At 45.7% G+C, this 23,918-nt stretch overlaps 1 protein-coding gene and 1 long non-coding RNA gene across 53 annotated transcripts in view; one reads left to right on the top strand and one right to left on the bottom strand.

The window, feature by feature from the left end:
* The window catches only part of LOC118376345 (polypyrimidine tract-binding protein 3-like), a 105,726-nt gene that overhangs the window by 36,354 nt on the left and 45,454 nt on the right, over positions 1-23,918 (bottom strand). For all 50 annotated transcript variants that reach the window (XR_008061612.1, XR_008061648.1, XR_008061639.1 and 47 more), the window contains exon 6: positions 11,885-12,059. Coding sequence is in view for 2 of the 50 variants with exons in the window: in XM_052458719.1 (XP_052314679.1) it covers positions 11,885-12,059 (175 nt within the window). In the remaining 48 variants the exon portion in view is untranslated. The remainder of the gene's footprint in view (positions 1-11,884; positions 12,060-23,918) is intronic.
* On the top strand, positions 19,362-22,068 carry LOC127906496 (uncharacterized). Of its 3 annotated transcripts, XR_008061710.1 has the most exons (5): positions 19,362-20,560; positions 20,693-20,824; positions 20,924-21,154; positions 21,623-21,688; positions 21,821-22,068. It is a non-coding gene; the product is annotated as an uncharacterized LOC127906496 (long non-coding RNA). The 3 variants fall into 3 exon arrangements; XR_008061709.1 differs by lacking the exon at positions 21,623-21,688; XR_008061708.1 differs by lacking the exon at positions 21,821-22,068 and having other exon boundaries at positions 21,623-21,814.

Raw genomic sequence — 23,918 nt, forward strand, 5'->3', positions numbered from 1 at the left:
GGATGTTCTCTGTTTAGTGAGTCCTCCATATCAGAGGCAGTTGGGATGACCAGGGATGTTCTCTGTTTAGTGAGTCCACCAGATCAGAGGCAGTAGGGATACCCGGGGATGTTCTCTGTTTAGTGAGTCCTCCATATCAGAGGCAGTAGAGATGACCAGGGATGTTCTCTGTTTAGTGAGTCCTCCAGACAAGAGGCAGTAGGGATGACCAGGGATGTTCTCTGTTTAGTGAGTCCTCCATATCAGAGGCAGTAGAGATGACCAGGGATGTTCTCTGTTTAGTGAGTCCTCCATATCAGAGGCAGTAGAGATGACCAGGGATGTTCTCTGTTTAGTGAGTCCTCCAGACAAGAGGCAGTAGGGATGACCAGGGATGTTCTGTTTAGTGAGTCCTCCAGATTAGAGGCAGTAGAGATGACCAGGGATGTTCTCTGATTAGTGAGTCCTCCAGATCAGAGGCAGTAGGGATGACCAGGGATGTTCTCTGTTTAGTGAGTCCTCCATATCAGAGGCAGTAGAGATGACCAGGGATGTTCTCTGTTTAGTGAGTCCTCCAGACAAGAGGCAGTAGGGATGACCAGGGATGTTCTCTGTTTAGTGAGTCCTCCATATCAGAGGCAGTAGAGATGACCAGGGATGTTCTCTGTTTAGTGAGTCCTCCAGATCAGAGGCAGTAGGGATGACCAGGGATGTTCTCTGTTTAGTGAGTCCTCCAGATCAGAGGCAGTAGGGATACCCGGGGATGTTCTCTGTTTAGTGATTCCTCCAGATCAGAGGCAGTAGGGATAACCAGGGATGTTCTCTGATTAGTGAGTCCTCCAGATCAGAGGCAGTAGGGATGACCAGGGATGTTCTCTGTTTAGTGAGTCCTCCAGATCAGAGGCAGTAGGGATGACCAGGGATGTTCTCTGTTTAGTGAGTCCTCCAGATCAGAGGCAGTAGGGATGACCAGGGATGTTCTCTGTTTAGTGAGTCCTCCAGATCAGAGGCAGTAGGGATGACCAGGGATGTTCTCTGTTTAGTGAGTCCTCCAGATCAGAGGCAGTAGGGATGACCAGGGATGTTCTCTGATTAGTGAGTCCTCCAGATCAGAGGCAGTAGGGATGACCAGGGATGTTCTCTGTTTAGTGATGACCAGGGATGTTCTCTGTTTAGTGAGTCCTCCAGATCAGAGGCAGTAGGGATGACCAGGGATGTTCTCTGTTTAGTGAGTCCTCCAGATCAGAGGCAGTAGGGATGACCAGGGATGTTCTCTGTTTAGTGAGTCCTCCAGATCAGAGGCAGTAGGGATACCCGGGATGTTCTCTGTTTAGTGATTACTCCAGATCAGAGGCAGTAGGGATAACCAGGATGTTCTCTGATTAGTGAGTCCTTCAGATCAGAGGCAGTAGAGATGACCAGGGATGTTCGCTGTTTAGTGAGTCCTCCATATCAGAGGCAGTAGAGATGACCAGGGATGTTCTCTGTTTAGTGAGTCCTCCATATCAGAGGCAGTAGAGATGACCAGGGATGTTCTCTGATTAGTGAGTCCTCCAGATCAGAGACAGTAGGGATGACCAGGGATGTTCTCTGTTTAGTGAGTCCTCCAGATCAGAGGCAGTAGAGATGACCAGGGATGTTCTCTGTTTAGTGAGTCCTCCATATCAGAGGCAGTAGGGATGACCAGGGATGTTCTCTGATTAGTGAGTCCTCCAGATCAGAGGCAGTAGGGATGACCAGGGATGTTCTCTGTTTAATGAGTCCTCCAGATCAGAGGCAGTAGAGATGACCAGGGATGTTCTCTGTTTAGTGAGTCCTCCAGATCAGAGGCAGTAGGGATGACCAGGGATGTTCTCTGTTTAGTGAGTCCTCCAGATCAGAGGCAGTAGGGATGACCAGGGATGTTCTCTGTTTAGTGAGTCCTCCAGATCAGAGGCAGTAGAGATGACCAGGGATGTTCTCTGATTAGTGAGTCCTCCAGATCAGAGGCAGTAGGGATAACCAGGGATGTTCTCTGTTTAGTGAGTCCTCCAGATCAGAGGCAGTAGGGATAACCAGGGATGTTCTCTGTTTAGTGAGTCCTCCAGATCAGAGGCAGTAGGGATGACCAGGGATGTTCTCTGTTTAGTGAGTCCTCCAGATCAGAGGCAGTAGGGATGACCAGGGATGTTCTCTTTTAGTGAGTCCTCCAGATCAGAGGCAGTAGGGATGACCAGGGATGTTCTCTGTTTAGTGAGTCCTCCAGATCAGAGGCAGTAGGGATGACCAGGGATGTTCTCTTTTAGTGAGTCCTCCAGATCAGAGGCAGTAGGGATGACCAGGGATGTTCTCTGTTTAGTGAGTCCTCCAGATCAGAGGCAGTAGGGATAACCAGGGACGTTCTCTGTTTAGTGAGTCCTCCAGATCAGAGGCAGTAGGGATGACCAGGGATGTTCTCTGTTTAGTGAGTCCTCCAGATCAGAGGCAGTAGGGATGACCAGGGATGTTCTCTGTTTAGTGAGTCCTCCAGATCAGAGGCAGTAGGGATGACCAGGGATGTTCTCTGTTTAGTGAGTCCTCCAGATCAGAGGCAGTAGGGATAACCAGGGATGTTCTCTGATTAGTGAGTCCTCCAGATCAGAGGCAGTAGGGATGACCAGGGATGTTCTCTGTTTAGTGAGTCCTCCAGATCAGAGGCAGTAGGGATGACCAGGGATGTTCTCTGTTTAGTGAGTCCTCCAGATCAGAGGCAGTAGGGATGACCAGGGATGTTCTCTGATTAGTGAGTCCTCCAGATCAGAGGCAGTAGGGATGACCAGGGATGTTCTCTGTTTAGTGAGTCCTCCAGATCAGAGGCAGTAGGGAGGACCAGGGATGTTCTCTGTTTAGTGAGTCCTCCAGATCAGAGGCAGTAGGGATGTTCTCTGTTTAGTGATAACCAGGGATGTTCTCTGTTTAGTGAGTCCTCCAGATCAGAGGCAGTAGGGATGACCAGGGATGTTCTCTGTTTAGTGAGTCCTCCAGATCAGAGGCAGTAGGGATGTTCTCTGTTTAGTGATAACCAGGGATGTTCTCTGTTTAGTGAGTCCTCCAGATCAGAGGCAGTAGGGATGACCAGGGATGTTCTCTGTTTAGTGAGTCCTCCAGATCAGAGGCAGTAGGGATAACCAGGGATGTTCTCTGTTTAGTGAGTCCTCCAGATCAGAGGCAGTAGGGAGGGCCAGGGATGTTCTCTGTTTAGTGAGTCCTCCAGATCAGAGGCAGTAGGGATGACCAGGGATGTTCTCTGTTTAGTGAGTCCTCCAGATCAGAGGCAGTAGGGATACCAGGGATGTTCTCTGTTTAGTGATTCCTCCAGATCAGAGGCAGTAGGGATGACCAGGGATGTTCTCTGATTAGTGAGTCCTCCATATCAGAGGCAGTAGAGATGACCAGGGATGTTCTCTGTTTAGTGAGTCCTCCATATCAGAGGCAGTAGGGATGTTTAGTGAGTCTTCCATATCAGAGGCAGTAGGGATGTTTAGTGAGTCCTCCAGACCAGAGGCAGTAGGGATGACCAGGGATGTTCTCTGATTAGTGAGTCCTCCAGATCAGAGGCAGTAGGGATGTTTAGTGAGTCCTCCAGATCAGAGGCAGTAGGGATGTTTAGTGAGTCCTCCAGACCAGAGGCAGTAGGGATGACCAGGGATGTTCTCTGATTAGTGAGTCCTCCAGATCAGAGGCAGTAGGGATGACCAGGGATGTTCTCTGTTTAGTGAGTCCTCCAGATCAGAGGCAGTAGGGATAACCAGGGATGTTCTCTGTTTAGTGAGTCCTCCAGATCAGAGGCAGTAGGGAGGGCCAGGGATGTTCTCTGTTTAGTGAGTCCTCCAGATCAGAGGCAGTAGGGATGACCAGGGATGTTCTCTGTTTAGTGAGTCCTCCAGATCAGAGGCAGTAGGGATACCAGGGATGTTCTCTGTTTAGTGAGTCCTCCATATCAGAGGCAGTAGGGATGACCAGGGATGTTCTCTGATTAGTGATGACCAGGGATTTCTCTGTTTAGTGAGTCCTCCAGATCAGAGGCAGTAGGGATGACCAGGGATGTTCTCTGTTTAGTGATGACCAGGGATGTTCTCTGTTTAGTGAGTCCTCCAGATCAGAGGCAGTAGGGATGACCAGGGATGTTCTCAGTTTAGTGAGTCCTCCAGATCAGAGGCAGTAGGGATGACCAGGGATGTTCTCTGTTTAGTGAGTCCTCCAGATCAGAGGCAGTAGAGATGACCAGGGATGTTCTCTTTTTAGTGAGTCCTCCAGATCAGAGGCAGTAGGGATAACCAGGGATGTTCTCTGTTTTGTGAGTCCTCCAGATCAGAGGCTAGTAGGGATGACCAGGGATGTTCTCTGTTTAGTGAGTCCTCCAGATCAGAGGCAGTAGGGATAACCAGGGATGTTCTCTGTTTAGTGAGTCCTCCAGATCAGAGGCAGTAGGGAGGACCAGGGATGTTCTCTGTTTAGTGAGTCCTCCAGATCAGAGGCAGTAGGGATGACCAGGGATGTTCTCTGTTTAGTGAGTCCTCCAGATCAGAGGCAGTAGGGATACCAGGGATGTTCTCTGTTTAGTGAGTCCTCCATATCAGAGGCAGTAGGGATGACCAGGGATGTTCTCTGATTAGTGATGACCAGGGATGTTCTCTGTTTAGTGAGTCCTCCAGATCAGAGGCAGTAGGGATGACCAGGGATGTTCTCTGTTTAGTGATGACCAGGATGTTCTCTGTTTAGTGAGTCCTCCAGATCAGAGGCAGTAGGGATGACCAGGGATGTTCTCTGTTTAGTGAGTCCTCCAGATCAGAGGCAGTAGGGATGACCAGGGATGTTCTCTGTTTAGTGAGTCCTCCAAATCAGAGGCAGTAGGGATGACCAGGGATGTTCTCTGTTTAGTGAGTCCTCCAGATCAGAGGCAGTAGGGATAACCAGGGATGTTCTCTGTTTAGTGAGTCCTCCAGATCAGAGGCAGTAGGGAGGGCCAGGGATGTTCTCTGTTTAGTGAGTCCTCCAGATCAGAGGCAGTAGGGATGACCAGGGATGTTCTCTGTTTAGTGAGTCCTCCAGATCAGAGGCAGTAGGGATACCCGGGGATGTTCTCTGTTTAGTGAGTCCTCCATATCAGAGGCAGTAGGGATGACCAGGGATGTTCTCTGATTAGTGATGACCAGGGATGTTCTCTGTTTAGTGAGTCCTCCAGATCAGAGGCAGTAGGGATGACCAGGGATGTTCTCTGTTTAGTGATGACCAGGGATGTTCTCTGTTTAGTGAGTCCTCCAGATCAGAGGCAGTAGGGATGACCAGGGATGTTCTCTGTTTAGTGAGTCCTCCAGATCAGAGGCAGTAGGGATGACCAGGGATGTTCTCTGTTTAGTGAGTCCTCCAGATCAGAGGCAGTAGGGATGACCAGGGATGTTCTCTGTTTAGTGATGACCAGGGATGTTCTCTGTTTAGTGAGTCCTCCAGATCAGAGGCAGTAGGGATGACCAGGGATGTTCTCTGTTTAGTGAGTCCTCCAGATCAGAGGCAGTAGGGAGGGCCAGGGATGTTCTCTGTTTAGTGAGTCCTCCAGACCAGAGGCAGTAGGGATGACCAGGGATGTTCTCTGTTTAGTGAGTCCTCCAGACAAGAGGCAGTAGGGATGACCAGGGATGTTCTCTGTTTAGTGAGTCCTCCATATCAGAGGCAGTAGGGATGACCAGGGATGTTCTCTGTTTAGTGAGTCCTCCAGATCAGAGGCAGTAGGGATGACCAGGGATGTTCTCTGTTTAGTGATGACCAGGGATGTTCTCTGTTTAGTGAGTCCTCCAGATCAGAGGCAGTAGGGATGACCAGGGATGTTCTCTGTTTAGTGAGTCCTCCAGATCAGAGGCAGTAGGGATGACCAGGGATGTTCTCTGTTTAGTGAGTCCTCCAGATCAGAGGCAGTAGGGATGACCAGGGATGTTCTCTGTTTAGTGAGTCCTCCAGATCAGAGGCAGTAGGGATGACCAGGGATGTTCTCTGTTTAGTGACTCTTCCAGATCAGAGGCAGTAGGGATACCCGGGGATGTTGTCTTGTTAAGTGTGTGAATTGGACCCTACAAACAGTAGACTATTCCATATGATACACGTTGCTCACAAAGCAATCCCAAAAGGGGACACTCCCAAAGGGGGGGTTGTTGTGGAGGGGGTGTTGTTGTGGAGGGGGCAGACAATACAGGAAATTAAATGTTGGAAGGTTTACAGTTCATTAAAGAAGAGGAATGTTCGCAAGCTCAATCCCTACAAGCATTCCTTCCTCCCAAAATGGGACCCTATTCGCTAAATAGTGCACTATATTGGGCATACGATGCAATTTGGGACGCAGAGTCTCTTCTCTTGTTACACTACAGAACCAACCAGTTTTGTGACAGCAGAGAGCTTGGTGTGATAAGGGTTCAACCTGTGCTCTATTTGCTATTTAGTGCAGTTTTAACCAAACACCTATTCACAAAAAAATGGTTTTAAATGAAATATTAGCTTTTGTCTGGAGCCAAAAAAAGACCGAAAAGTCAAAAGTTAATTTGACGTTATGCACTAACAAGGTTTTTCAGCATAAGCAGATTGACTACTGCTAAAGATGTTTACGGGTGTGACAAGTAGTCTGACAAAACGAGTATGAGAAGGGATATGGGAAAACACCAAGATGGCGCCGACAGACAGGACAGGCGTGCTTCTAGCTCCTAGGCAATAGCTGTTACATTATTAGCACGGAAATTCAGAGTGGACTTGTAGTCCGACTCATGAGGCACGCGCACACCACCCACCGCTTCCAAGTATGTACAGTGGGGCAAAAAAGTATTTAGTCAAGTCACCAATTGTGCAAGTTCTCCCACTTAAAAAGATGAGGGAGGCCTGTAATTTTCATCATAGGTACACTTCAACTATGACAGACAAAATTAGAAAAAAAAAATCCAGAAAATCACATTGTAGGATTTTTCATGAATTTATTTGCAAATTATGGTGGAAAATAAGTTTACAGACAATCACGGATTACAAAAAGAAAACCAGCCACGTCACGGACACTGACGTCTTGCTTCCAGACAAGCTAAACACCTTCTTCCCCCGCTTTTAGGATAACACAGTGCCCCCGACGCGGCCCGCTCCCAAGGACTGTGGGCTCTCCTTCTCTGTGGCTGACGTAACTAAGGCATTTAAGCGTGTTAACCCTCGCAAGGCTCCCTGGCCGCGTCCTCAGAGCATGTGCAGACCACCAGGCTAGAGTGTTTACAGACATATTCAATCTCTCCCTATTCCAGTCTGCTGTCCCCACATGCTTCAAGATGTCCACCATTGTTCCTGTTCCAAAGAAAGTAAAGGTAACTGAACTAAATTACTATCACCACGTAGCAATCACTTAAGGTCATCATGAAGTGCTTTGAGAGACTAGTCAAGGATCATATCACCTCCACCTTACCTGACACCTTATCTGACACCCTAGACCCACTTCAATTTGCTTACCGTCCAAATAGATCCACAGACGATGCAATCACCATCGCACTGCACACTGCCCTAACCCATCTGGACAAGAGGAATACCTATATGAGAATGCTGTTCATTGACTATAGCTCAGCATTCAACACCACAGTACCCTCCAAGCTCATCATTAAGCTCGAAGCTCTGGGTCTGAACCCCACCCTGTGCAACCGGGTCCTGGACTTCTTGACGGGCCGCCCCCAGGTGGTGAAGGTAGGAAACAACACCTCCACTTCACTGATCCTGAACACGGGGGCCCCACAAGGGTGAGTGCTCAGCCCCCTCCTGTACTCCCTGTTCACCCACGACTGTGCGGCCAATCATCAAGTTTGCAGACGACACAACAGCAGTAGGCTTGATTACCAACAACGACGAGACGGACTACAGGGAGGAGGTGAGGGCACTCGGAGTGTGGTGTCAGGAAAACAACCTCTCCCTCAACGTCAACAAAACGAATGTGCTGATCGTGGACTTCAGGAGACAGCAGAGGGAACACGCCCCCTATCCACATCAACAGAACAGCAGTAGAGACAGCAGAGGGAACACGCCCCCTATCCACATCAACAGAACAGCAGTAGAGACAGCAGAGGGAACACGCCCCCTATCCACATCAACAGAACAGCAGTGGAGACAGCAGAGGGAACACGCCCCCTATCCACATCAACAGAACAGCAGTGGAGACAGCAGAGGGAACACGCCCCCTATCCACATCAACAGAACAGCAGTGGAGACAGCAGAGGGAACACGCCCCTATCCACATCAACAGAACAGCAGTGGAGACAGCAGAGGGAACACGCCCCCTATCCACATCAACAGAACAGCAGTAGAGACAGCAGAGGGAACACGCCCCCTATCCACATCAACAGAACAGCAGTGGAGACAGCAGAGGGAACACGCCCCCTATCCACATCAACAGAACAGCAGTGGAGACAGCAGAGGGAACACGCCCCCTATCCACATCGACAGAACAGCAGTAGAGACAGCAGAGGGAACACGCCCCCTATCCACATCAACAGAACAGCAGTAGAGACAGCAGAGGGAACACGCCCCCTATCCACATCAACAGAACAGCAGTAGAGACAGCAGAGGGAACACGCCCCCTATCCACATCAACAGAACAGCAGTGGAGACAGCAGAGGGAACACGCCCCCTATCCACATCAACAGAACAGCAGTAGAGACAGCAGAGGGAACACGCCCCCTATCCACATCAACAGAACAGCAGTGGAGACAGCAGAGGGAACACGCCCCTATCCACATCAACAGAACAGCAGTGGAGACAGCAGAGGAGGGAACACGCCCCTATCCACATCAACAGAACAGCAGTGGAGACAGCAGAGGGAACACGCCCCTATTCACATCAACAGAACAGCAGTGGAGACAGCAGAGGGAACACGCCCCCTATCCACATCAACAGAACAGCAGTGGAGACAGCAGAGGGAACACGCCCCCTATCCACATCAACAGAACAGCAGTGGAGACAGCAGAGGGAACACGCCCCCTATCCACATCAACAGAACAGCAGTAGAGACAGCAGAGGGAACACGCCCCCTATCCACATCAACAGAACAGCAGTGGAGACAGCAGAGGGAACACGCCCCCTATCCACATCAACAGAACAGCAGTAGAGACAGCAGAGGGAACACGCCCCCTATCCACATCAACAGGACAGCAGTGGAGAGGTGCAGCTTCAAGTTTCACGCGTATCACATCACAGAACAGCAGTAGAGAAATGGTTCCCCCCTACCCATCACAGACAGTGTGGTGAAGCAGAGTACCACAGCGCCCTACTCCTATCAACAGATAACACAGTCAGATCTGGTAAAAGATAATACACGCCCCATCATCAACAGAATGCAAGAGAAAGGCCAGAGGGAACACGCCCCCTATTCAACAGAACAGCAGTGGAGACAGCAGAGGTGCCCCTATCCAATCAACAGAACAGCAGTGGAGACACAGAGGCAGCAAGTTTGTGCACGCCTGATTCATTTCTGACAAAATCAACAGAATACAACATACAAATATGTGGATTTTATTAACCATGCAGAGTTAAAAACAAACGCTTATTTACAATGACGGCAGTGGAAACAGTGGGTTAAATGCCTTGTTCAGGGGCAACAGAACAGCATAATTTTTCCCTTAGCAGATTCAATCAGCCCCTTCACATCACAGAACAACAGTGGAGACCAGAGGCACGCCCCTATCCACATCGCCTAGAGACAGCAGAGGGAACACCCCTATCACATCAACCAGCAGTGGAGGCTACCCGCCACCTCTACACCAACCACTGGAGGCAGAGGAACCCTGCCACCTCTACACATCAACCAGCAGTGGGCTACCTGCCACGCCCCTACACATCAACCACTAGGACAGCTACCTCAACAGAACAGCAGTGGAGACTCAGAGGGAACAAGAAGGTACCACAGCGCCTCTAACCACTAGGCTACCTGCCTCCTCAGATCTGGTAACCACTAGGCTACACCCACCTCTACACTCTAACCACTAGAGCTACCTGCCATCTACTATCTAACCACTAGACTACCTGCCACCTCTACACTCTAACCACTAGGCTACCTGCCACCTCTTAGACTGATTCATCTAACCACTAGGCTACCTGCCACCTACAACATACTATGCCTCTTATTTTATTAACCACTAGGCTACCTGCCACCTCTACATTTACCACTAGGCTACCTGCCACCTAGAAACCACTAGGCTACCTGTCACCTCTACCCTTAGCTCTAACCACTAGGCTTTCTGCTGGCCTCTACACTCTAACCACTAGGCTACCTGCCTCCTCTACACTCTAACCACTAGGCTACCTGCCACCTCTAACCAACCACTAGGCTACCTGCCTCCTCGACACTCTAACCACTAGGCTACCTGCCACCTCTACACTCTAACCACTAGACTACCCTGTCACCTCTACACTCTAACCACTAGGCTACCTGCCACCTCTACACTCTAACCACTAGGCTACCTGCCACCTCTATACTCTAACCACTAGGCTACCTACCACCTCTACACTCTAACCACTAGGCTACCTGCCACCCTGTGCCTAATTGGTTTATTAATAACTTTCCAGGTTCATAACTGTGCACTCTCCTCAAACAATAGCATGGTATTATTTCACTGTAATAGTTACTGTAAATCGGACCGTGCAGTTAGATCAACAAGAATGTAATCTTTCTGCCCATATCAGACATGTCTATGTCCTGGGAAATGTTCTTGTTATTTACAACCTGCCGGTCCTGTAGAGGTTAGAAAATGTTGACGTATTTTGTATAGTAGTAGTAGTAGTCTATGCCGCTCCGACATTGCTCGCACATATTTACATTTTCTTAATTCCATTCCTTCACCTTAGATTTGTGTGTATTGGTGTGAATTGTTGTGAAGTTGTTAGATATTAATTGTTAGATATTAATGCACTGTTGGAGCTAGAAACACAAGCATTTCACTACATCCGCAATAACAGCTGCTGAACATGTGTATGTGACAAATAACATTTGATTTGATTTGTAATGCAATAATTTATTTTATAAAGTTATTAAATAATACGTTATTTGATATTGGCTTCTTAGTCAGCTAAACGTATAATAATTGATTGGTTTTACAATAATGTTAAATGAAGTCAAACATTTTAATAGGCAGGTCGCATGTGAGGTATATATAATATCATATATGATACATTTTACCCCACTACATTACCCAAGGGACAAGCTTATCCGAATTAGTCAACACAAAAAAAAACACAACCTGTGTTTTCAAACCATCATTCATTCACTGACATCACAGTGGCACAAGTAACGTTCAGATCAGAGCGGTTTGTATGTTGATGACCACTTATTGGGTGGGTTGTGAATGAGCCAGAGGTGAGAAACAGGCAGGAAGTGGAGGGAACAGACAGGATGTGGAGGGGACAGACAGGAAGTGGAGGGGACAGACCATAGAGGTTGATAGAGGGCTCTTCGTTGCATCTTTGCCATATTGGTTTCTGTGACCGCACGGTCAGATCCATTGAGGGCTTTCTCCATTTTAAAGTAGTCAATTTCTTCTTCTACTTCTATGAATTTATTGTAAGGGACAGACAGGAAGTGGAGGGAACAGACAGGATGTGGAGGGGACAGACAGGAAGTGGAGGGAACAGACAGGATGTGGAGGGGACAGACAGGAATTGGAGGGGGCAGACAGGAAGTAGGGGGGAAAGAGAGGATGTGGAAGGGGCAGACAGGAAGTGGAGGGGGCAGACAGGAAGTGATGAATATGACAGGAAGTGAAGGGGGCAGACAGGATGTGGAGGGGACTGTTTGAATTGTGGCTAACTGTGATGTGTTTTCCGATCGGAAATGCTAAGTGTTGAAATGCCAACTGTTCCTGGTCTAAGTAATAAGCGTCGTTGGTCTCACCGAAGGCGGCAGTCAAGGCAGGGTCCATGGTAGGTTGTCCATCTCCAGAGGGAAGATCCAGGCGGGTGAAATCTCGGCTTTTGTCGTTGTTGTATTTCACATTCAGGCTGGTCAGCTTGGAGAACTCCACACGCAGAGTACAGCACGCGTTATAGATGTTCTGGCCATCTAAAGTCTAGAGAAAGAGAGGGGGTGTTAGATCAACAAATAGATTGGACAGACATTCATTATATATACAACATAAACATGTCTGAGTATCTCTCTGAGTGACCACCATGAACATGTCTGAGTATCTCTCTGAGTGACCACCATAAACATGTCTGAGTATCTCTCTGAGTGACCACCATAAACATGTCTGAGTATCTCTCTGAGTGACCACCATGAACATGTCTGAGTATCTCTCTGAGTGACCACCATGAACATGTCTGAGTATCTCTCTGAGTGACCACCATAAACATGTCTGAGTATCTCTCTGAGTGACCACCATAAACATGTCTGAGTATCTCTCTGAGTATCTCTCTGAGTGACCACCATAAACATGTCTGAGTATCTCTCTGAGTGACCACCATGAACATGTCTGAGTATCTCTCTGAGTGACCACCATAAACATGTCTGAGTATCTCTCTGAGTGACCACCATAAACATGTCTGAGTATCTCTCTGAGTATCTCTCTGAGTGACCACCATAAACATGTCTGAGTATCTCTCTGAGTGACCACCATAAACATGTCTGAGTATCTCTCTGAGTGACCACCATGAACATGTCTGAGTATCTCTCTGAGTGACCACCATAAACATGTCTGAGTATCTCTCTGAGTGACCACCATAAACATGTCTGAGTATCTCTCTGAGTGACCACCATAAACATGTCTGAGTATCTCTCTGAGTGACCACCATGAACATGTCTGAGTATCTCTCTGAGTATCTCTCAGAGTGACCACCATGAACATGTCTGAGTATCTCTCTGAGTGACCACCATGAACATGTCTGAGTATCTCTCAGAGTGACCACCATAAACATGTCTGAGTATCTCTCTGAGTATCTCTCTGAGTGACCACCATAAACATGTCTGAGTATCTCTCTGAGTGACCACCATAAACATGTCTGAGTATCTCTCTGAGTATCTCTCTGAGTGACCACCATAAACATGTCTGAGTATCTCTCTGAGTGACCACCATAAACATGTCTGAGTATCTCTCTGAGTATCTCTCTGAGTGACCACCATAAACATGTCTGAGTATCTCTCTGAGTATCTCTCTGAGTGACCACCATAAACATGTCTGAGTATCTCTCTGAGTGACCACCATAAACATGTCTGAGTATCTCTCTGAGTGACCACCATGAACATGTCTGAGTATCTCTCTGAGTGACCACCATGAACATGTCTGAGTATCTCTCTGAGTGACCACCATAAACATGTCTGAGTATCTCTCTGAGTGACCACCATAAACATGTCTGAGTATCTCTCTGAGTGACCACCATAAACATGTCTGAGTATCTCTCTGAGTGACCACCATAAACATGTCTGAGTATCTCTCAGAGTGACCACCATAAACATGTCTGAGTATCTCTCTGAGTATCTCTCTGAGTGACCACCATAAACATGTCTGAGTATCTCTCTGAGTGACCACCATAAACATGTCTGAGTATCTCTCTGAGTGACCACCATAAACATGTCTTCACACAGGGTCCCAGTGAAGAATGAAGTGCATCATTATAGTCTAGTGCAGTGGAAAAAACTACTCCCATCATCAGAAAACCACAGCGTTTTACAGTAATGAGATAATATGTGTCACGACAGTTACTGTACCACTCAACAGGCTCCTCCGTAGATTAGCAGTTACTGTACCACTCAGAGAATATAGAACAGGCTCCTCTGTAGAGCAGTTACTGTACCACTCAGAGAACATAGAACAGGCTCCTCTGTAGAGCAGTTACTGTACCACCATAAACATAGTCAGGCTCCTCTGTAGAGCAGTTACTGTACCACTCAGAGAATAAAGAAGCTGTCTGTAGAGCAGTTACTGTACCACTCAGAGAATATAGAACAGGCTCCTCTGTAGAGCAGTTACTGTACCACTCAGAGAATATAGAACAGGCTCCTCTGAATAATGAGTGTTACTGTACCACTGCAGAGAATATAGAACTAGCTCCTCTGTAGAAAACCACTGTACCACTCAGAGAATATAGAACAGAGCTCTCTGTGAGCAGTTACTGTACCACTCAGAGAATATAGAACAACAGGCTCCTCTGTAGAGCAGTTACTGTACCACTCAGAGAATATAGAACAAGCTCCTCTGTAGAGCAGTTACTGTACCACTCAGAGAATATAGAACAGGCTCCTCTGTAGAGCAGTTACTGTACCACTCAGAGAATATAGAACAAGCTCCTCTGTAGAGCAGTTACTGTACCACTCAGAGAATATAGAACAGGCTCCTCTGTAGAGCAGTTACTGTACCACTCAGAGAATATAGAACAGGCTCCTCTGTAGAGCAGTTACTGTACCACTCAGAGAATATAGAACAGGCTCCTCTGTAGAGCAGTTACTGTACCACTCAGAGAATATAGAACAGGCTCCTCTGTAGAGCAGTTACTGTACCACTCAGAGAATATAGAAGAAGCTCCTCTGTAGAGCAGTTACTGTACCACTCAGAGAATATAGAACAGGCTCCTCTGTAGAGCAGTTACTGTACCACTCAGAGAATATAGAACAACAGGCTCCTCTGTAGAGCAGTTACTGTACCACTCAGAGAATATAGAACAAGCTCCTCTGTAGAGCAGTTACTGTACCACTCAGAGAATATAGAACAACAAGCTCCTCTATAGAGCAGTTACTGTACCACTCAGCGAATATAGAACAGGCTCCTCTGTAGAGCAGTTACTGTACCACTCAGAGAATATAGAACAACAAGCTCCTCTATAGAGCAGTTACTGTCCCACTCAGAGAATATAGAACATCAAGCTAGGTTAGGTTACTGATTCAAAGTGACAAGGTTTGATTAACAAATGGCATCCCATTCCCTACAAAGTGCACTACTTTTTACCAAATCAAATCACATTATATTATATTTGTCACATTCGCTGAAAACAACTGGTGTAGACTTTACCGTGAAATGCTTGATTACGAGCCCTTCCCAACGATGCAGAATACAAATAATAATACGAATAAAATAGTAACATAGAATACACAAGAATGGAGCTATATACAGGAAGTACCAGATCAATGTGGAGCTATATACAGGAAGTACCAGATCAATGTGGAGCTATATACAGGAAGTACCAGATCAATGTGGAGCTATATACAGGAAGTACCAGATCAATGTGGAGCTATATACAGGAAGTACCAGTACCAGATCAATGTGGAGCTATATACAGGGAGTACCAGTACCAGATCAATGTGGAGCTATATACAGGGAGTACCAGATCAATGTGGAGCTCTATACAGGGAGTATCAGATCAATGTGGAGCTCTATACAGGGAGTATCAGATCAATGTGGAGCTATATACAGGGAGTACCAGTACCAGATCAATGTGGAGCTATATACAGGGAGTACCAGATCAATGTGGAGCTATATACAGGGAGTACCAGATCAATGTGGAGCTCTATACAGGAAGTACCAGATCAATGTGGAGCTATATACAGGGAGTACCAGTACCAGATCAATGTGGAGCTATATACAGGAGTACCAGATCAATGTGGAGCTCTATACAGGAGTACCAGATCAATGTGGAGCTCTATACAGGGAGTACCAGACCAGATCAATGTGGAGCTACATACAGGGAGTACCAGTACCAGATCAATGTGGAGCTATATACAGGAGTACCAGATCAATGTGGAGCTCTATACAGGAGTACCAGATCAATGTGGAGCTATATACAGGGAGTACCAGTACCAGATCAATGTGGAGCTATATACAGGGAGTACCAGTACCAGATCAATGTGGAGCTATATACAGGAGTACCAGTACCAGATCAATGTGGAGCTATATACAGGAGTACCAGATCAATGTGCTGCTATATACAGAGAGTACCAGATCAATGTGGAGCTCTATACAGGAGTACCAGTACCAGATCAATGTGGAGCTATATACAGGAGTACCAGATCAATGTGCTGCTATATACAGAGAGTACCAGATCAATGTGGAGCTACATACAGGGAGTACCAGTACCAGATCAATGTGGAGCTATATACAGGGAGTACCAGATCAATGTGCTGCTATATACAGGGAGTACCAGATCAATGAGCTGCTATATACAGGGAGTACCAGATCAATGTGGAGCTATATACAGGGAGTACCAGTACCAGATCAATGTGGAGCTATATACAGGAAGTACCAGATCAATGTGGAGCTATATACAGGAAGTACCAGATCAATGTGGAGCTAAGGCTCCTTGCTGTCCCCAGTCACCTGACTGTGCTGCTGCTCCAGTTTCAACTGTTCTGCCTTATTGGACCATGCTGGTCATTTATGAACATTTGAACATCTTGGTCATGTTCTGTTATAATCTCTACCCGGCACAGCCAGAAATGAGGAGCTGGCCACCCCACATAGCCCGGTTCCTCTCAGGTTTCTTCCTAGGTTTTGGCCTTTCTAAGGGAGTTTTTCCTAGCCACCGTGCTTTTACACCTGCATTGTTTGCTGTTTGGGGTTTTAGGCTGGGTTTCTGTACAGCACTTTGAGATATCAGCTGATGTACCAGATCAATGTGGCTATATAAATACATTTGATTTGATTTGATTTGATATACAGGAAGTACCAGATCAATGTGGAGCTCTATACAGGAGTACCAGTACCAGATCAATGTGGAGCTATATACAGGAGTACCAGTACCAGATCAATGTGGAGCTATATACAGGGAGTACCAGTACCAGATCAATGTGGAGCTATATACAGGAGTACCAGTACCAGATCAATGTGGAGCTATATACAGGGAGTACCAGTACCAGATTAATGTGGAGCTATATACAGGAGTACCAGTACCAGATCAATGTGGAGCTATATACAGGGAGTACAAGATCAGTGAGCTGCTATATACAGGGAGTACCAGATCAATGAGCTGCTATATACAGGGAGTACCAGATCAATGTGGAGCTATATACAGGGAGTACCAGTACCAGATCAATGTGGAGCTATATACAGGAAGTACCAGATCAATGTGGAGCTATATACAGGAAGTACCAGATCAATGTGGAGCTATATACAGGAAGTACTAGATCAATGTGGAGCTATATACAGGAAGTACTAGATCAATGTGGAGCTATATACAGGAAGTACCAGATCAATGTGGAGCTATATACAGGAAGTACCAGATCAATGTGGAGCTATATACAGGAAGTACCAGATCAATGTGGAGCTCTATACAGGAAGTACCAGATCAATGTGGAGCTATATACAGGAAGTACCAGATCAATGTGGAGCTATATACAGGAAGTACCAGATCAATGTGGAGCTATATACAGGAAGTACCAGATCAATGTGGAGCTATATACAGGAAGTACCAGATCAATGTGGAGCTATATACAGGAAGTACCAGATCAATGTGGAGCTATATACAGGAAGTACCAGATCAATGTGGAGCTATATACAGGGAGTACCAGATCAATGTGGAGCTATATACAGGGAGTACCAGTACCAGATCAATGTGGAGCTATATACAGGAAGTACCAGATCAATGTGGAGCTATATACAGGAAGTTCCAGACCAGATCAATGTGGAGCTATATACAGGAAGTACCAGATCAATGTGGAGCTATATACAGAAAGTACCAGATCAATGTGGAGCTATATACAGGAAGTACCAGACCAGATATGTGTAGCTATATACAGGAAGTACCAGATCAATGTGGAGCTATATACAGGAAGTACCAGATCAATGGGTAGCTATATACAGGAAGTACCAGATCAATGTGGAGCTATATACAGGAAGTACCAGATCAATGTGGAGCTATATACAGGAAGTACCAGATCAATGTGGAGCTATATACAGGAAGTACCAGATCAATGTGGAGCTATATACAGGAAGTACCAGATCAATGTGGAGCTATATACAGGAGTACCAGATCAATGAGCTGCTATATACAGGGAGTACCAGATCAATGTGGAGCTATATACAGGAGTACCAGTACCAGATTAATGTGGAGCTATATACAGGAGTACCAGTACCAGATCAATGTGGAGCTATATACAGGGAGTACCAGTACCAGATTAATGTGGAGCTATATACAGGGAGTACCAGTACCAGATCAATGTGGAGCTATATACAGGGAGTACCAGATCAATGTGGAGCTATATACAGGGAGTACCAGATCACTGAGCTGCTATATACAGGAAGTACCAGATCAATGAGCTGCTATATACAGGGAGTACCAGATCAATGTGGAGCTATATACAGGGAGTACCAGTACCAGATCAATGTGGAGCTATATACAGGAAGTACCAGATCAATGTGGAGCTATATACAGGAAGTACCAGATCAATGTGGAGCTATATACAGGAAGTACTAGATCAATGTGGAGCTATATACAGGAAGTACTAGATCAATGTGGAGCTATATACAGGAAGTACCAGATCAATGTGGAGCTATATACAGGAAGTACCAGATCAATGTGGAGCTATATACAGGAAGTACCAGATCAATGTGGAGCTATATACAGGAAGTACCAGATCAATGTGGAGCTATATACAGGAAGTACCAGATCAATGTGGAGCTATATACAGGAAGTACCAGATCAATGTGGAGCTATATACAGGAAGTACCAGCTCAATGTGGAGCTATATACAGGAAGTACCAGATCAATGTGCAGCTATATACAGGAAGTACCAGATCAATGTGGAGCTATATACAGGAAGTACCAGATCAATGTGGAGCTATATACAGGAAGTACCAGATCAATGTGGAGCTATATACAGGAAGTACCAGATCAATGTGGAGCTATATACAGGAAGTACCAGATCAATGTGGAGCTATATACAGGAAGTACCAGATCAATGTGGAGCTATATACAGGAAGTACCAGATCAATGTGGAGCTATATACAGGAAGTACCAGATCAATGTGCAGCTATATACAGGAAGTACCAGATCAATGTGGAGCTATATACAGGAAGTACCAGATCAATGTGGAGCTATATACAGGAAGTACCAGATCAATGTGGAGCTATATACAGGGAGTACCAGATCAATGAGCTGCTATATACAGGAGTACCAGATCAATGTGGAGCTATATACAGGGAGTACCAGTACCAGATTAATGTGGAGCTATATACAGGGAGTACCAGTACCAGATCAATGTGGAGCTATATACAGGGAGTACCAGTACCAGATTAATGTGGAGCTATATACAGGGAGTACCAGTACCAGATCAATGTGGAGCTATATACAGGAGTACCAGATCAATGTGGAGCTATATACAGGAGTACCAGATCAATGTGGAGCTATATACAGGAAGTACCAGATCAATGTGGCGCTATATACAGGAAGTACCAGATCAATGTGGAGCTATATACAGGAAGTACCAGATCAATGTGGAGCTATATACAGGAAGTACCAGATCAATGTGGAGCTATATACAGAGAGTACCAGATCAATGTAGAGCTATATACAGGGAGTACCAGATCAATGTGGAGCTATATACAGGAAGTACCAGATCAATGTGGAGCTATATACAGGAAGTACCAGATCAATGTGGAGCTATATACAGGAAGTACCAGATCAATGTGGAGCTATATACAGGAAGTACCAGATCAATGTGGAGCTATATACAGGAAGTACCAGATCAATGTGGAGCTATATACAGGAAGTACCAGATCAATGTGGAGCTATATACAGGAAGTACCAGATCAATGTGGAGCTATATACAGGAAGTACCAGATCAATGTGGAGCTATATACAGGAAGTACCAGATCAATGTGGAGCTATATACAGGAAGTACCAGATCAATGTGGAGCTATATACAGGAAGTACCAGATCAATGTGGAGCTATATACAGGAAGTACCAGATCAATGTGGAGCTATATACAGGAAGTACCAGATCAATGTGGAGCTATATACAGGAAGTACCAGATCAATGTGGAGCTATATACAGGAAGTACCAGATCAATGTGGAGCTATATACAGGAAGTACCAGATCAATGTGGAGCTATATACAGGAAGTACCAGATCAATGTGGAGCTATATACAGGGAGTACCAGATCAATGTGGAGCTATATACAGGGAGTACCAGATCAATGTGGAGCTATATACAGGAAGTACCAGATCAATGTGGAGCTATATACAGGAAGTACCAGATCAATGTGGAGCTATATACAGGAAGTACCAGATCAATGTGGAGCTATATACAGGAAGTACCAGATCAATGTGGAGCTATATACAGGAAGTACTATATACAGTTATATTCCGCTCAACACAGAATAGACATGTTCACATTGGATTTGGATTTATTGTGATGGTGTAGGCTATATTACATGGATTTACTGTGAAGGTGGAGGCTATATTACATGGATTTATTGTGATGGTGTAGACTATATTACATGGATTTATTGTGAAGGTGTAGGCTATATTACATGGATTTATTGTGAAGGTGGAGGCTATATTACATGGATTTATTGTGAAGGTGGAGACTATATTACATGGATTTATTGTGAAGGTGGAGGCTATATTACATGGATTTATTGTGAAGGTGGAGGCTATATTACATGGATTTATTGTGATGGTGGAGGCTATATTACATGGATTTATTGTGAAGGTGGAGGCTATATTACATGGATTTATTGTGATGGTGGAGGCTATATTACATGGATTTATTGTGAAGGTGGAGGCTATATTACATGGATTTATTGTGAAGGTGGAGGCTATATTACATGGATTTATTGTGAAGGTGGAGGCTATATTACATGGATTTATTGTGAAGGTGGAGGCTATATTACATGGATTTATTGTGAAGGTGGAGGCTATATTACATGCATTTATTGTGAAGGTGGAGGCTATATTACATGGATTTATTGTGATGGTGGAGGCTATATTACATGGATTTATTGTGAAGGTGGAGGCTATATTACATGGATTTATTGTGAAGGTGGAGGCTATATTACATGGATTTATTGTGAAGGTGGAGGCTATATTACATGTATTTATTGTGACGGTGGAGGCTATATTACATGGATTTATTGTGAAGGTGGAGGCTATATTACATGGATTTATTGTGATGGTGGAGGCTATATTACATGGATTTATTGTGAAGGTGGAGGCTATATTACATGGATTTATTGTGAAGGTGGAGGCTATATTACATGGATTTATTGTGATGGTGGAGGCTATATTACATGGATTTATTGTGATGGTGGAGGCTATATTACATGGATTTATTGTGAAGGTGGAGGCTATATTACATGGATTTATTGTGAAGGTGTAGGCTATATTACATGGATTTATTGTGAAGGTGGAGACTATATTACATGGATTTATTGTGAAGGTGGAGGCTATATTACATGGATTTATTGTGATGGTGTAGGTAGACTATATTACATGGATTTATTGTGATGGTGTGTAGGCTATATTACATGGATTTATTGTGAAGGTGGAGGCTATATTACATGGATTTATTGTGAAGGTGGAGGCTATATTACATGGATTTATTGTGAAGGTGGAGGCTATATTACATGCATTTATTGTGAAGGTGGAGGCTATATTACATGGATTTATTGTGATGGTGGAGGCTATATTACATGGATTTATTGTGAAGGTGGAGGCTATATTACATGGATTTATTGTGAAGGTGGAGGCTATATTACATGGATTTATTGTGAAGGTGGAGGCTATATTACATGGATTTATTGTGAAGGTGGAGACTATATTACATGGATTTATTGTGAAGGTGGAGGCTATATTACATGGATTTATTGTGATGGTGGAGGCTATATTACATGGATTTATTGTGAAGGTGGAGGCTATATTACATGGATTTATTGTGAAGGTGGAGGCTATATTACATGGATTTATTGTGATGGTGGAGGCTATATTACATGGATTTATTGTGATGGTGGAGGCTATATTACATGGATTTATTGTGAAGGTGGAGGCTATATTACATGGATTTATTGTGAAGGTGTAGGCTATATTACATGGATTTATTGTGAAGGTGGAGACTATATTACATGGATTTATTGTGAAGGTGGAGGCTATATTACATGGATTTATTGTGATGGTGTAGGAAGACTATATTACATGGATTTATTGTGATGGTGTGTAGGCTATATTACATGGATTTATTGTGAAGGTGGAGGCTATATTACATGGATTTATTGTGAAGGTGGAGGCTATATTACATGGATTTATTGTGAAGGTGGGGGCTATATTACATGGATTTATTGTGATGGTGTAGACTATATTACATGGATTTATTGTGATGGTGTAGACTATATTACATGGATTTATTGTGATGGTGGAGGCTATATTACATGGATTTATTGTGAAGGTGGAGGCTATATTACATGGATTTATTGTGATGGTGGAGGCTATATTACATGGATTTATTGTGAAGGTGGAGGCTATATTACATGGATTTATTGTGATGGTGGAGGCTATATTACATGGATTTATTGTGAAGGTGGAGGCTATATTACATGGATTTATTGTGATGGTGGAGGCTATATTACATGGATTTATTGTGATGGTGTAGACTATATTACATGGATTTATTGTGATGGTGTAGGTAGACTATATTACATGGATTTATTGTGATGGTGTAGACTATATCTATCTATCTGTGCAAGCTTTAAGAACACACCCTGGTGTTCTGTCTATAAGATTGTTAACCTGTTTAAATGTTTTGCTCACATCCACCACGGAAAGCGAGATCAGACAGTCATCCGGAAAAACAGGGACTTTCACGCAAGGCACAGTGTTATATTCCTCGTTTGGGAGTTCTGCATCGCTGGGCAACTCCCGGTTGGGTTTCCATTATGCGTCTGCAAAGCCCTGTCACGTACGACGAACATCAGAGCTGGTGTAATAGGATGCCACCTTCCACCTAAGTTGTGGGAATCAGGGGCCATAGGGAATCAGGGGCCATAGGGAATCAGGGGCCATAGGGAATCAGGGGCCATAGGGAATCAGGGGCCATAGGGAATCAGGGGCCATAGGGAATCAGGGGCCATAGGGAATCAGGGGCCATAGGGAATCAGGGGCCATAGGGAATCAGGGGCCATAGGGAATCAGGGGCCATAGGGAATCAGGGGCCATAGGGAATCAGGGGCCATAGGGAATCAGGGGCCATAGGGAATCAGGGGCCACAGGGAATCAGGGGCCACAGGGAATCAGGGGCCATAGGGAATCAGGGGCCACAGGGAATCAGGGGCCATAGGGAATCAGGGGCCATAGGGAATCAGGGGCCATAGGGAATCAGGGGCCAGAGGGAATCAGGGGCCATAGGGAATCAGGGGCCACAGGGAATCAGGGGCCATAGGGGATCAGGGGCCATAGGGAATCAGGGGCCATAGGGAATCAGGGGCCATAGGGAATCAGGGGCCATAGGGGATCAGGGGCCATAGGGAATCGGGGGCCATAGGGAATCGGGGGCCATAGGGAATCAGGGGCCATAGGGAATCGGGGCCATAGGGAATCAGGGGCCATAGGGAATCAGGGCCATAGGGAATCAGGGGCCATAGGGAATCAGGGGCCATAGGGAATCAGGGGCCATAGGGAATCAGGGGCCATAGGGAATCAGGGGCCATAGGGAATCAGGGACCATAGGGAATCGGGTGACATTTACGACCGACCCCTAGATCCCATTAGAGGTCTGGAGCAACGTTCACTAAATTAAACCCACTGCTGTGTCCACTATCAGGCCACTGCTGTGTCCACTATCAGGCCACTGCTGGGTCCACTATCAGGCCACTGCTGTGTCCACTATCAGGCCACTGCTGGGTCCACTATCAGGCCACTGCTGGGTCCACTATCAGGCCACTGCTGGGTCCACTATCAGGCCACTGCTGGGTCCACTATCAGGCCACTGCTGTGTCCACTATCAGGCCACTGCT

Source organism: Oncorhynchus keta, chromosome 12, assembly GCF_023373465.1.
Source record: "Oncorhynchus keta strain PuntledgeMale-10-30-2019 chromosome 12, Oket_V2, whole genome shotgun sequence".
NCBI lineage: Eukaryota > Metazoa > Chordata > Actinopteri > Salmoniformes > Salmonidae > Oncorhynchus > Oncorhynchus keta.